The sequence below is a fragment of the Camellia sinensis genome, chromosome 2, assembly GCF_055761805.1.
Source record: "Camellia sinensis isolate YWXY chromosome 2, ASM5576180v1, whole genome shotgun sequence".
Taxonomy (NCBI): domain Eukaryota; kingdom Viridiplantae; phylum Streptophyta; class Magnoliopsida; order Ericales; family Theaceae; genus Camellia; species Camellia sinensis.
Window position 1 is genome coordinate 17,196,980 of NC_138962.1, and position 15,438 is coordinate 17,212,417.

The 15,438-nt window shown below is 34.6% G+C and overlaps 2 protein-coding genes across 2 annotated transcripts; one reads left to right on the forward strand and one right to left on the reverse strand.

Moving 5' to 3' along the window:
- Positions 1-3,636: 3,636 nt before the first annotated feature.
- Positions 3,637-9,359, forward strand: LOC114286256 (putative 26S proteasome non-ATPase regulatory subunit 3). Its single transcript, XM_028229383.2, has 10 exons — positions 3,637-3,750; positions 3,869-3,960; positions 4,046-4,136; positions 4,258-4,448; positions 6,488-6,625; positions 6,725-6,861; positions 7,098-7,152; positions 7,230-7,340; positions 8,180-8,419; positions 8,545-9,359. The coding sequence occupies exons 3-10, from the start codon at positions 4,058-4,060 to the stop codon at positions 9,055-9,057; spliced, it is 1,464 nt and encodes a 487-aa protein (XP_028085184.1). The 5' UTR covers positions 3,637-3,750; positions 3,869-3,960; positions 4,046-4,057; the 3' UTR covers positions 9,058-9,359.
- Positions 9,360-10,283: 924 nt separating this feature from the next.
- Positions 10,284-14,113, reverse strand: LOC114286257 (SNARE-like superfamily protein). The gene is made up of 5 exons (XM_028229384.2): positions 13,884-14,113; positions 13,679-13,775; positions 11,819-11,897; positions 11,598-11,679; positions 10,284-10,700 (listed from the first exon to the last, which is right to left on the reverse strand). Exons 1-5 carry the CDS (start codon positions 13,914-13,916, stop codon positions 10,560-10,562), a joined length of 432 nt encoding a protein of 143 aa, XP_028085185.1. The 5' UTR covers positions 13,917-14,113; the 3' UTR covers positions 10,284-10,559.
- Positions 14,114-15,438: the final 1,325 nt, after the last annotated feature.

The following is a 15,438-nucleotide window of genomic DNA, read 5'->3' on the forward strand; positions in this document are numbered from 1 at the left end:
GCTCATGCATCCCGCATAACACTACAAAAGTACCCCCTAACCCCAAAACTGAGCAAAATCAGTGAGCCAAATTGGAGTGTCACTGAGGGGAAAAGGTTATTAACATCAAAATAGCAAACAGCTTCATGAACGCCACATGTATGTTCATCTTATGTTCGCTGCAGATCTAGATCCTGTGCCCAAATAACAATATCATTATTAGCAGCAGCAGCAGCAGAAACACAGATGCTTATTATTCATACCAAATTACTTTTATTCATGTTCACTTGAAACTCCAAAACTAACTCAAATACTCTATGGATTGAAAGCACATAATGAATTTTATCCTGTGCCCAGATAACAATATCATTATTAGCAGCAGCAGCAGCAGAAACACAGATGCTTATTATTCATACCAAATTACTTTTATTCATGTTCACTTGAAACTCCAAAACTAACTCAAATACTCTATGAATTGAAAGCACATAATGAATTTTATCCTTATCGTTAGACAAGAAAAATAATGTATGACTTGCAATCTGTAAATGAGAGACAGAAGCACTATCTCTAAACTGATTTTATGCTCTCTTTTTTTCTTTTCTTTTCTTTGATAATTTATCCATTGGTGAACTTCTTAGTCCCTTTAATGGCAATGTGACTCTAAAGCTGTCTCAAGCACAATTTATTATTATTTCTATGCATATACCATGTTGTTATCATTTCCCATGTAATGTTGGGTTCTCCTACACAATTTATTATTATATAAATTAAGAAAAGTTCAGAGACTGTTTTTCTTTTTCTTTTTTTTTTTTCTTTTTCCCCCACTTTTAGAGGTAGTTATAGAATACTCTCATAGCACTCATGTGGTATTAACAATTATACACCTTATAGATCGTCAAACATTAAAATGCACTAACAATTATATTTGTGCATCATTTTTATTATTATACAAACATAAAGGGGTGAATGATGATGATGATGAGGCTGTCAGCCAAGTGAATTTTGTTTGTGATAACACCCCATGCCAAATTCTGTTGGACCAATTTTTGTTATTACCAAGATTAGATTTAGTTCTCTTTGGAAGTTTGCATTTGTTGTTGCAGGCTTTGCTAATAAATTAATATTTCTATGTGTGTAGAGAATCATAAAACTGTTTTCTCTCTTTAGCAAAACCTTTTAGCTCTGCTAACATACGCTGAAAAAAAACCCAAAAATCAAATAGAGCTTGACAAATTCATTGCATGGTCGATTAAAAACAAAACACATTCACAAAATCAAGTATGAGAAGAACAGTCATTGTAAGGTGTCCTCAAGAAAATACTGATCAGATACATTAGCCTTTGGAATTTCATCAATCAAAAATTAAGCTAAGGTTTAGTTTTCTTGTGATGATAACATTCAACTAATCTACATTGAAGATCCCAAACAATGTGGGAATAAGCATGGAGTGTATATTAGTTTTATAATATATAGGCTTGATAGAATGTTAGCAGAATTAGAGCTACTGTTATATATCATTGGAGAGTTGGTTGCAGGCTTGAGATTCTAGCTTTAATTGTAGCAAAATTCTTCATTGGAAGCAAAATGTTAGCTCTTGTTATATATCATTGGAGAGTTGGTTGCAACTATCATTGAATCCTTTTACACTCAATTTTTACATGATCTCTATTTATTTATCTAAAATTATCATTGAATCATTTTCAACAAAACAACTTGTGTTTTAATTTACATGATCTCTATTTATTAATTAATTTGCTTCCAACTGGAAATCTTAGTCATTTCTGCAACTCAATATATGTTGCCATAATTTTCTTTACCTTGTCTATAGATGAATCAGCAACAAAATGGTGAATATTTCACCAACTTGATGAATGATGAGACTGACTATGAATTTATGGATAAACCTCTTGACCAAGGGGATCAGTCTTCCCCAATCTCTCCTCAAATAGAAACCATCAAGAAATCATAACGAGGTGGCAACTTCACTACAGAAGAAGACAGTATGCTCATATCGGCATGGCTTAACATTAGCTTAGATCTAGTGCAAGGGAATGAACAAAAATCAAAGGCATATCTCAATCAAAAATCATAACGGCATCAATGTACTAGAACGTTCTTCTATAATTTCTCTTCTTGTTGAAGGGCGTGCTTCCCAAGTTGATTACTCAATCAATGGAAATGACTATATAATAGGTATTATCTCGCTGATGGTATATATCCTCAATGGTCAACATTCGTTAAAACAATTCCATCTCCATGAGGCAATAAGTAAATAAATTTTGCTAAAGCTCAAGAGTCAGCAAGGAAAAATGTCGAACGAGCATTTGGAGTGCTCCTAGCACGTTTCGCAATTATGCGAGGACCTGCACGTTTTTGGAAAGTTGAAACCCTTAAAATTATTATGAAGGCATGTGTAATATTGCATAACATGATTGTTGAGGATGAGCCAAATGAACAAAATATAGACTGTAATTATGATGCAATCGATGAAAGTCTCCCTCCAGCAGTGTCACACGAGCGTACACCCGAACTTTATGAATTCATTCAAAATCATCATCGCATCAGAGATAGACAAAGTCATTTTAAACTCCAAGCAGACCTAGTTGACCATTTGTGGCATCTACATGGAGATTTGTAACAACTTGAATTAGAAATAGTTTATCTATTTTGAAGTTTATTCCTAACTTTGCTATTTATGATTTTTTTTTCTTATTTTATTCATTGACCTTTGTAAGGTTTTTGATTAGTTAATTTGTGTTCTTTTGATTCTTAATTTGATAAATTACAATTATTGAATAACTTCCGTTGTATTGTTATTTTTTTTAAAAAAAATCTTTATGGATTTCTCTTATTCTTACCCTCCCCTCCCCTTCAAAATAGTTCCACAAAATTCATATGTTGGTATAAATTCACATACTATAAATTTTATAAAAAAAAATTAAATATTACTTAAAATTATTTTTTATAATATTTTTAAAACTAATATTAAAAAATATTTTTTTAAAAAATATTATCGCAAATGTCACATTGGCAACCATATTAGCGTTTGGTGCGTATGTGGCATTCTATGAAAAAGACAATAATATATATAGAATTTTTGTTTTGAAAATTGGCTAAGTTAGTTTAAATGACTAGTTAAAATAAAGAATATGATTAGAACACATAATAGCTAAACTAATTAGGTAAAGTAAAGAATATTTTTTTTTTGTACTTTATCTAGTGCAAAATAAAAAGCGTGCTTAGAGTTGCTCTAAGCGGTCAATCATATCAACTTTCTAACTACACTTTTTATCACATGCATATCATCAACACGTGAAAAGAAAAAAAATCACGTGAATACTCATTATATAAAATACTCTTTTCTTGCACAAGTAAAATTATATTGGTTAAATTATACTAACTTCTCTTCAAGTTTTGAATTTCATAATTTTGTTATAATTATGAACTTCTATTTTATAGTAACCAAAATTGATATATACATATATATATTGTGTACAGACATAAAAATAAATAATAGTAAAATATATATTTTAATATAAAAAAAATGATAATAATATATTTTTTTTGGTCTTATATGTGACTACAGAAAGTGTTGTGTGATTGAAAATTTTAAGAAAATTTAAAATCAAATTTATGGGGGTTTATGAATTTTATTAAAACCTTAGGGAGTCTAATGTAATTTTTCCAATTCTATTTAAGTAAGCCATTGTTGGAAAAGGGCGAAAACCCTGTAATTCTAGGGTTTCTCTAATCACAATCAAAGAATCTCAGGTTCGATTCTCTCTCTCTCTCTCTCTCTCTCTCTCTCTCTCTCCAATTTCATACACATGTACATATCTATATATAGGCGATGAGTGTTCGTCTCATTTGTCCAATTTTTGACTTGCAGTGAAAGAAACTGATAGTGAAACCGTATCTTCTCTATCTCCGATCGGTCCTATCAACACGAAGAGTTCGATTATTTTTCTCTGTTAACTTGAGGTGAGTAGATCTGAAATTTGCATTCTTTATCATAAATTCGTGGTTTACATTCGTCTATTTTGGGATATTTTTTGTGGGTTTGTAGAGTTTATGCAAGATGACTCAAGATGTGGAGATGAAAGAGCAGCCAGCTCCCTCTAATTCTGTTACTTCAGTTGGTCCTTCTACTTTGCAGCGTAAGGAACATACATACATGCATATATAATATATATAAATTTTGGAATTTTGAGATATGGACATTGGAGGTTTTGTATAAATTTAGGAATTTTGAGATATGGGCATTGGGGGGTTTTTCAGATTTGAAGGAAATTGCATCTTTGATTGAGACTGGTGCATATGCCCGGGAGGTTCGTCGGATTGTGCGTGTTGTTCGCCTAACCATTGCTTTGAGGAAGAAGCTGAAGGCTTCTGTGCTATCTGCATTCTTAAATTATGCCCTTGTGTCAGGATCTGAGGTGCACAGTCGGTTGTCCTCTTATCTTCCCAAGGTAGTCTCTGAGTGGTGTGACTTTGGCTGCTTTTTATTGTTTCATGCTCTCGTGCTTTCTGTTTTATATGGTGTTTTTAGAATTAATTTTGGTTACATATAGAACTTTGTTTGACACATTGGGGCAAATTAGCTTGCATGGAATTAGTTAGTGATTGTATTATTTGAGCTTGTCTAGTTCTTATGAAGTAGTTATAAATGCAAATGCTTGTACGAGTGTTTTGCTCCCTCATGAAATATTGTAGTGAGATAACTTTCGTTAACATTTAGCAAAAACATTGGAACCAGGTAATTCTAGGGAGAACTAACTAAACTGTAAAGCACTTTCTTATGTGAAAGTTATAAATGCAAATGCTTGTACAAGTGTTTTGCTCCCTCATGAAATATTGTAGTGAGATAACTTTCTTTAACATTTAGCAAAAATATTGGAACCCGGTAATTCTAGGGAGAACTAACTAAATTGTGAAGCACTTTCTTATGTGAAACTTAAAACCATTTGTGTCAATGAGTTAGACTCAATGGACTATAGATATTGGAAGCATAAAAAAGAGTGAATAATGCATCTTTAGGTTCTGTTGAAAGAAGCTTTGACATCTGTCTTTCCTCTTTAGAAAAAATATGTAAAATGATTTTCAATTAGCATTAGACTCACTAATTAGGCTATTTGACAAACAGTGTAATCACATAGTCGGAATTGGAGTATTATATTGTCTGGATTTTGTTGGTTGCTTTATGATTTTAACATTTAGCCTATCAGTGTGATTTGGTCCTGGATAAAATCAAAATGGAATCTTGAAATTTTAGGGGATTTAACCATGCTAGTGGAATCTTTTACATATTTGGAGGGTTAAAATAATTTAGGCCTCGTTTGGCAAGAGGCTATTTTAACCAATTAGTTAAAAAGTTACTAAATTAGCCAAAAAGCCAACAATCCATACCAGAAAGTCAAAGATTCTCTTTTCTCTCTACTTTTTGCACATCTTTTCGTAATTAGCCAAAAAGTCATCCCAAACATACAAGTTTTTTTTACCTACCTTTTTAGCCAAATAGCCAAAAAGTTACTAAATTAGCCTGTTCCCAAACGAGGTCTTAATGGTGCTTGTTATATTTATTTTCGGTCTGTAGATATTCTTGTATCAGTTGAAAATATTATACCTAGGCTAGTAGGCTACCGTGGATCAACGATTGAAGATGTTTATTCCTTTTTTTTATATTTATATAGGATATGGGAATGTCAAGCTCAAAAGAACTGATCTAATGTAGAATCATAGACTGGGATTAGTTCATGGTAGATTCTCATCATATGATAGTTGGTATTGTAACATCCAGTTGCATGAGTTCCACTAAGATTCTTAGTAAAAATGTGAACCGTGGGAGTTGCATGCAGCTTGGAAAAAAAACGGACACTATTATTAGGGGGATCCATGTACATATGAAATTCTTGCTTTTTCCATGAGCAAGAAGTGGGAAAATTAAGTGCTCCTTTATTGAAATGGATGATAGCTTAAGCTTTCCCAATTTGCACCACACTCTTGAAAGTTAACGAAGATGGTCACATATTGAAGTTTCTGCCACTTTCATTATCAAAATCAGAAAATATTTTACGGACTTGCGGATTGAAATGCTTTTCCCACATGTTGAAAACACTCTTCGCCATTTAGCTCTGGACATAGCATCATCGTCTGTTAATGCTGGGTATTATAAGAATATTGGAAAAGCTAGCAAATTACACCAGTGGCTGTTTGCCTTCTTATCATGGCCATTACTTGTTAGTTGTTTCTCTCTAGTGTTGATCAGGTGTAGTAATGTTTGTATATGTAGTCAACTCCAGTTCACAGATTTTTATCTGAAAGCATTAAAGGAAGTATCCATTTGTCGATAAATTTGGAGAGTGGGTCTAAGCCTTGTGAATAAACCACATAGCAACAGGAATACTAGCTAACCCATGTTTACTTTTTTTTTTGTCTCTTACTTGATATATCTGCGTATACCTGTTTTTCTCCTTAATCCTAATTTTGAAAGTTTAAATACTGACCATAGGAGGATGAACAAGATATGGAAGTTGATACTGCAACATCTACAACTCAAGCTCCTGTTAAGCACCCCTTGCCTGAGCTTGAGATTTACTGCTACTTGCTTGTGCTAATATTTTTGATTGATCAGAAGCGATACAATGAGGTACAGTAATAATATTATACGTATATGCCTAGTGCTTGCATATTCTTTACTCAATAATGTTTTTGAATCACTTTAGTGCTTATTGCTGCTGTCCTCCAGGCTAAAGCATGTTCATCGGCAAGTATTGCCCGTCTGAAGAATTTGAATAGGCGAACCATTGATGTTCTAGCTGCCAGGCTCTACTTCTATTACTCTCTCAGCTATGAACTCACTGGTGATCTTGCTGAAATTCGTGGGTGAGTTATATATTGATATCTATTCCTAGCTCTTCTGTGAAATCATCTGCCGTTCTTATGTATGTCCTAGCCTCCTAGTGTAATGCACATTTACATGTTTTAATTTTTCAAAAAAAAAGGGGAAGAAGGAACAAGATTAGAGCTGAGTACTTTTCTGATTTTTTGATTTGCACTTTCTTTGTAACTGTCTTCTTTCTAGTCATTCTTTGTCTGATCTGATTTTCTTGCATTGACAGTAATCTCCTTTCTTTACACCGAATTGCTACATTACGCCACGACGAGTTGGGTCAGGTTTGTTTTAAAACATCTCCGCAATTAGTTAATATTGTAATAGTAGTGTCTCATCCTGATATAATGGCTTTTTGCAGGAAACACTTCTCAACCTTCTACTTCGAAATTACCTCCATTACAACTTGTTTGATCAGGCAGAGAAGCTGAGGTCAAAGGCACCCCGTTTTGAAGCTCACTCAAATCAGCAGGCAACTCTTATTCTCTTTCTTGTCCTTCTTAGACACCAATCTGTATGGGATATGGTTCATTTTTGCAAGGGATACTTTGTTGCATTATATATATACGACTGTCTTGATTGAAGATATATGATTCTGTACTTCAGAAAAGCACTTAGTGTATGGTTGATTTGAGGTTCTCATAATATGGACTGTGGTTCTTTAAGGATCAAAGTGGAAAATAGTAAAAATATTACAAAGTTGAAAGCCATGGAGAAACAGATGTAAATGAATGCCTGTGGGGGTGGGTGGAAAACAGTCTGGAAAAGTTGAAATTATGAATTTTGAGAAATGTCCATATGTAAGGGTTTAGGGTTTAGGGAAGCAAAAAGATATGAAATATTGCGTAGTTCCAAAAAATGTTGAAGGCAGATTAGTAAAACAAGCACCAACTTGTAAAAGTGCACTTGAATGTGAAACATGATGGCTGAGGCATCTGTGCTAGTTGGTAACAGGATTCCTTATCCACTAAGAATGTTGAATCTGTCATTTGGCCTTCTCTTTTTAACAACTCTGGTTCTTGACGAAAGCATTGTTGTGCTATTTTCGACATTCCCAAATAATTTTAAGTCATCAATCGACTATGCCTTTCACATAATTTATATATGAACTTTTAGTTCATTTTCTTTTTAAACATCTCGGATAAGGAAATATGGTTTGTATAGCCTTCTGTCCTCTGTAAGAGATCATGGCTGAACCTGACTTCCCTTGATGGTACCTCTTTTTTGTGTGGTTGTCAGTATTATTTATCACACCGGTTACTTGAAGGCCTCCCAATTTCTGCATATCAAAATGTTTTCTTTCTCTTGCAGTTTTGCCGGTATCTCTTTTATCTTGGAAAGATTAGGACGATACAGTTGGAGTATACAGATGCGAAAGAGTCACTCCTGCAAGCTGCTCGGAAGGGCCCCGCTGCAGCTCTTGGTTTTCGGGTGCAATGCAATAAGTGGGCTGTGATTGTCCGACTTCTGCTTGGAGAAATCCCTGAGAGGACTGTTTTTATGCAGAAGGGCATGGAGAAGGCTTTGAGGCCATACTTTGAGCTTACAAATGTGAGTCTCGATTTATTTTCCTTCAGGGTTAATTTTCCTAGGAACCAGATTTCAGAAGGAACACACACACACAACTATTGACTCCCTGGCTTTTGCTGATTAACATGATGTTGTGGGCTTCTTAGGCTGTTCGAATTGGAGATCTGGAGCTGTTTAAAGCTGTTGCTGAGAAGTTCTCTGGTACTTTCAGTTCCGACGGGACCCACAATTTGATTGTTAGGCTGCGGCATAATGTTATAAGGACCGGGTTACGCAACATCAGTATTTCTTATTCCCGTATCTCACTGGCTGATGTGGCCAAAAAGCTGAGGTTGGACTCTCCCAATCCCATTGCTGATGCTGAGAGTATTGTAGCCAAGGCGATCCGGGATGGTGCAATTGATGCCACACTGGATCATGCAAAAGGGTGGATGGTTTCGAAAGAAACTGGGGATATCTACTCTACAAATGAGCCTCAAATTGCTTTCAATTCGAGGATTGCTTTCTGTCTCAATATGCATAATGAAGCTGTCCGTGCACTTCGTTTCCCTCCGAATTCCCACAAGGAGAAGGAAAGTGCTGAGAAGAGGAGAGAGAGGCAACAGCAGGAGCAAGAGCTTGCGAAGCATATAGCTGAGGAGGATGATGATGAGTTTTGATAACTTTGCAACGTGTTCCCCTAGTGATGCCAGCAGCTTCCTTTCATATTCCTGAGCAAAGATGTTTGACTTGCAGCTTCTGCTTTCGTTTTTAAATTATGCAAACTGCCTCATGCTGTTGGTGTTAGTAATTACTGTTTTATTGTTTTTGGATTATGTTCTGGGGTGCTTTTCCTGGCCCTTTTTCTTCATTTTTTCTTTCTCCCAAGAAGCCCCCGGTTAAACTACGTTCTGTGGTGATTTACTCTCTTCTCTCATCAGTTTTATTAAACAATGACTTATTCTTGCTTCTGAATAGAAAATGAGCAGCACAACTGGATAAATCTTAGGTCTTAGGGGGGAAAGAGCTTGCACCGTTTTTAGTTTATTAATCTTCCAGCAATGTGGGCAAAATTTGTTCTGTTTTTTGTTTTCCCATTTGGGTAGTGATTTCTTCCAAAATTGACTTCAAGATCGAAAGTTTTTGTGATTTATGGATACCCTCTCCTGAAGAAATCAGTTTAGGGATATACTATTTTACTGAGAATTCATTATGAATAACCCAATTCATAAAAATACCTATGGTTTGTCTGTTGGACACTGCAAGTTTGACTTTGGAGATATGGGAAGGAAGAAAAAGTTTAGAAACACAGAAACAAGTCACAAAATCAAGCACAACCCTCTTATGTAAGGTGGGTCTAATACCTATGTGAGAAGGAACACAACATGCTTCTTGTCCAGTCTTTTTTTTGTATTGGGTGACAAATTGCTTCATTACGTATCAAGAGATACCAATTGCAACGTGCTCTTTTGCAAACCACAAACACACGACAAATAAAACTCTTCAAATCTCTTTAGATTGAAGGGATATTTGTAGCCTACTGCACCCCTCACAGAGGGACTCCTGCTGCACCCCTCACATTACATGAGTCTTCTCCTTCAACAATCAACCTCATTCTTGTCACTGACAAATTGAGCTTGCATGGATCACTTGTTATATAAAATAAATAAATAAATAAGTCGCAAAGAAGATGCACAGTGAATGTGAAGATAAGTTATTGACGAAAGAGAAGGCGCCACCTATGTTCCTGCTAAATTGTTGTCCATTGCAGAGGATTCTCACCAAGACCAAGAATTTTCACATTATTTCTGAATACAGAGTTATTTGGGCGGTACCAAACTTGCATTCATCAGATAACAGGCATCTAAACTACAATTTTCCACCAAAAAAATGACAAATGAAGATGTGACGTGAGAACCAGAAGAAAATTAATCATCTTATGAGGAAAAGAAAACAAATAGCACAGCAATCATTTTGTCTGATACAATTTAAATTTCAAGATCTTAAATTGGGTTGTCCCTGCTACAAATTCTGCTCAAATATATTCTTGAGACTCAAATTGTTTGAGCTAAATCAAGTCCAACACCAACGCAGGTTTAAAAAAAAAAAAACACTATAACATTTCCACTGAGGACAAGAAGGATGATTTAAAAATGTTAAGCCCTACACCAGCAGCATTAATTCACCCAGTTGAACTCAACCCAAACGACTTGACAATGTTACTGACCCTTTCAGCAAAAGTTCTGGAGGTTATCTTTTTACCCGGCACGTGAAATGGGTTTGAAACTGCATCCACATACGCTGAATGGAACCTCCTGAAAAACTGTTCAGTAGTTTGCATGGCAAGTTAGATGTCATGTTTCAAAGTCAATTGGAAATGAAAAGGGAAGGGGCAGGGGGAAGATAAAATAACATCTGCAAGAAAAAGCAAGCGCACCACTGTCCTGTGAATATATATATATATATATATATAGAGAGAGAGAGAGAGAGAGAGAGAAATAACAACTTTTGATAAATCATGCTAAGGTGAAAATGATGGTAATAAACTCAACAATTAATTTGATATACACCAAGCCACCACATTGATTAGTTTGCATTTTTTAGTTGTCTTTGATTCCTCCTAAAGAGAATAGTTAACAATGCAATTGCGAAAAAACCCAATGTGTGAACAAATTGGTTTGCAGGCTGGACCATAATCTAGCAAGGTTATAAAATTGCAACCATCAATTTAGAAGTAGAACAGCTAAATTTCTTCTTGAAGCAAGAGGAATGGTTGTATTACTGTTGTAATTATATCAAGACATCTTCCCTATATTACAGTTCTTCTCCATGTTCTTCTTCTTCAAATGCATCCAGAGAAAAGAAAGATCTATGAGAGAAAAAAAGATCTTTTCCAGTAATGCAAACACTTTTACCCATCTTAAGCGTTAATAGTTTTCTTTCTTGCTTCCTTCCTTTTTTCTTTTCTTGCCTTCTTTCCCTGACTTTTTTAGGGCCATAGAAAGACTATAGATGAGCTAAGTGCTGCACTTACTGCAGGATAGCCAAGCTCACATTCACTACATCTAATTTACAGAATGAAATTTGTCAATTCAGTGGGTATGATATCCATATAGTAGTTCTGTTTCTTCTACCATACATAGTGTTCATATATACACACACTGAATAGTTTCTAAAAGCAACAAAAGCTGAAACTTCAGATTTGAAGGGCAAGACTTACATTTCTCACATCTGCATCTCGGACATCAAGGTCTGTTGTCACCAAGATAAATTTCACCTTTGTGTTAGTCAAATAACCGTACCTGTAGATAGCAACTGTAAGAGATCTATAGCACATCATATGAACCAATGAACAAATAACTTGCCCACAGTCAGATTTTTTTTTTTCATTTGTGTTGAGTAGCCAACTAAATGATCTACAAAACCAGAAAATATACTTACACTTTGTAGTTTTCAGTTGGATAAAGCAAACCAAGAAATGTCTCGTTCAGTGTTGGCCCTGATTTTTTTGGATTGTTTACTGTAACAGAACGAAGCAGTCCTTTTGTAAGTCAAAATGGATACTGCCCTCATATTTTCAAATTCAAGTTAATCAACTGTAATTATATCATCTGAAATTTAAGAGACTAGCTTAGGAAATCATTAAACAAAGTGGTAAATAAAGCTAAAGAACCAAAGAATGGATCAGACAGAAACTGTAGGTTCTTTTTTTGATTGGCAGAAACTGTAAATTCTCTAATATATTGTGTTAATAGTTATGCAATAAATATTAAGTAAACCTCAAGATGGCAATGCAGACAGACAATACAAAACAAGAAGAGAAGAGAAAATGGGTCAACTGCACACGAGATCACCCCAAAACAATATCTTCAGCCAGGGAACTGCCAAAAAGGTGAAAAGGGACTAACACGACACTATGATACTTTTAGGAACTTGAAACATAGGAAATACTATGATTGACAGATTCCTTGTTTTGTTTACACATACAACACTAGTTCACACATAAACCTCAATTAAACCCTATTAAAACTTTGTAAATTATTATATAACACTCAAATAGAATAGAGTTGAACTTATCAAAATTACATGTTGTGTTTGTGCAATTTCACTTTCCCCATGCAACAGTGAAGCCATTCTTCTTTCACTTCTACTCCTAATCCTCAAAGACTGAAAGATACCCTTTCTCAGCCATAATTCCAAATCAATTCCTAACAATCCCTAACCCCTGCTCCAATCTCTTGCCTGCAATTTAACACTTGAAACCTTAACTTAGTGGCAGTCTGATGTTTCCGACATTATGACTTCTAAAAATCCAGCAGCATAAACTTTCAAAAACTAAGTAACAGCAGCCTCTTTTGATTCATGGACCCACTACCTTTCTTTTACACCTTTTAGAACCCTAAGCATACAAGCTTCCCTTGACCTAAACCCTTTACCCATAATCATAGGAAACACTTGTCTATGTTTCCTAAGTTCTGCTACATCGACTTAGAATAATATGTTGCTTCATTTATTGTTTTCATAAAAAAAATAATATAACTAAATCTATATCCTTTTGGCTACTCTCTCTCTTTCTCTGAGTGTGAGTGTAGGCAGCTATATCGGTTTGAATTAGAAGGAAAACACTTGGTGCTTTGCAACGGTGGGGAGGCTAACTCCTATAGGTGCTAATCTAATAATTGACTTTTGCTAATCAAAAAAAAAAAGGTTTGTTATTAGATTTTAATTTGAGTTCCCTTGGTCTTAGAACTAGAATCAAAGCCAATAGAGACATAAATGAATAATTAACACCCCTATTAAGATAGAATGATCCCATTTAACACCTTTCATTTCATTTCACAATAAAACTCTATCATCTTTGATGGAATTAGGGGTGAAAATGGCACCCATCTTAAAGATAGTCATAAAGAGCGTTTCAATTCTGTCATTCAAGTAAGAAAAAACAATCTAATCATCATGAATTGCTCCATTCAAGTGACAGATCTTCAATTTAAACACCACAGACAGTACACTAAACCCAACCACCCATCAAGCTAATCAAAACCCAGAAACCTCCTGATTCAAAGATTCAAACTAATGAAAAATTGAATATTTTAGATACCAACCCAACAACCATATACAGATCTTCAATTTAAACACCACTGATAGTGTACACTAAAGCCAATCACACATCAAGCTAATCAAAAGCCCAGAAACCTCCTGATTCGAAATTCAAAGTAATGAAAAATTGAATATTTTAGATACCAACCCAACAATCTTACATAGAAATTTAATATAAAATGATGTGCAGAGAGGAGAAACCTCTTTCATCGACGACATCAAGGGAGCAATGGACTATGTGATGAAGCTTTAGGGCATCATCGGCCTCCGTGAAGCTCTGTATGTAAAGAGGATTGTTCTGTTCGACTCGAATTGTGTTGATTTGTCAGATACATATAGAAATTTGAGATGAATGTATATATATATAGAGAGAGAGAGAGAGAGAGGTGGATGTATGAATGTAGACCTGGTGGCCGACGACGGCGACGCAGACGATCATCTTCTCCGGTGAACTCAGAACCGTTTGATCGTCACCACCGAGAGCAACGTCAATGGATGCGCTCTCTCCTGCACTTGTTTGTAGGAGATAACTACTGTATCGGTATCGGGTCTTTCCTCTTTATTTTTTATTTTTCAGAGTCTTGCCTCATTTCTTATTTCATTTTTAAATTCACTTTTACCCCTGTGATTTAAGCTATGTACGGATTATTCTCTCATTTTTAAATATAATCACATAATTCCTGTGTAATTGATGGAGTAATATGCATTATTAACATCGTGAATGATAGATTTAAAAAGACCAATTTGCTCTTGTATATATATATATTGAAACTTGCTTATCAGTTTCACTTCAAAAAGCCGTGCATCTAAGAAGAGAAAAGTGAAGAGAACTAAGGTTGTTCAATTGAACGATTCAATAAATTAGGGTTGTTCGATTGAACAGATTAGAGTTTCAATCGAACGAAATAGTATATAAATTTGAGAAAGTAAGGTTTTGATTGTTCGATTGTTACTGATTTGGAGATTTACGAAGCAAACGAAGCCCAAAAGTTCACGAAGAATAAATTGTAAGGTATTTTTTTTATCACTACTTTTTATTTTGTATTTCATTCGGTTCAATTTGCTAATATATATATATATATATATGTATAGAAAATGTTAGTTGATGTACTTTTTGTTGTTGTATATTGTGGTCCCGTATGTTTTGTATATTAGGGTTTGTGTGCCTCCCTTTTTCGTACCATTAGTAGTTAACTTTTTGTCATGGTACTGTGTGCGATGCAGTTGTTCATATCCTATTGCTATGGTGATTTTTCGTATATATAAAGTTCATATACTATGGTCCCCTATGGTTGTTTGTTTATTTGTAGTGAATGATGTGAGTGTATTACTTTGTTTGTTTATTGTCATTGTATTTTGTGTGGGATATGCATTGAAAAGGTGAAGTTTATTCCTAATCCTCAGTGTATTACTTTGTTTGTTTCATTTTTCAATTAACTTTTAACTTTATGCCTGAAGAATAGGTTTTTTAATTCTATTACTTTATGCTTTTATATTTTGTTTCTGTTTTATGTGATCTGTTTGAGGATTAGGGATTATTTATTATTTTAGTTTATGTTGGTTACATGCATGACTATATATTTGTTTAGGGTTGTGGATTGTGGTATCAAAATGTATTGATGAAAGTCTTTTCTACTTTAGGAGTGAATACTGAAAATGTCAGACAAATTCATAACTGTTCAAATGAATAATGGGGGCTATTTTGTCTTTCATCCACATGTTGTTTATGAGGGTGGTAGGGTGAATGAAATAATTAATTGTGACATTGACAAAATGTCTATGTTTGAGTTAAAAGACCTTTATTATGTCTTAGTTCGTGGAAAAAGAGCAAACATAGATATGTACTATACATAGCCTGGTTATAGTTTAGATGTTGGGTTGAAAACAATGTACAGTGATGCTGATGTGATGAAAATGCTTGAGACTTATAAGGGTTTGGATTATATAGTAGTTTATACAGA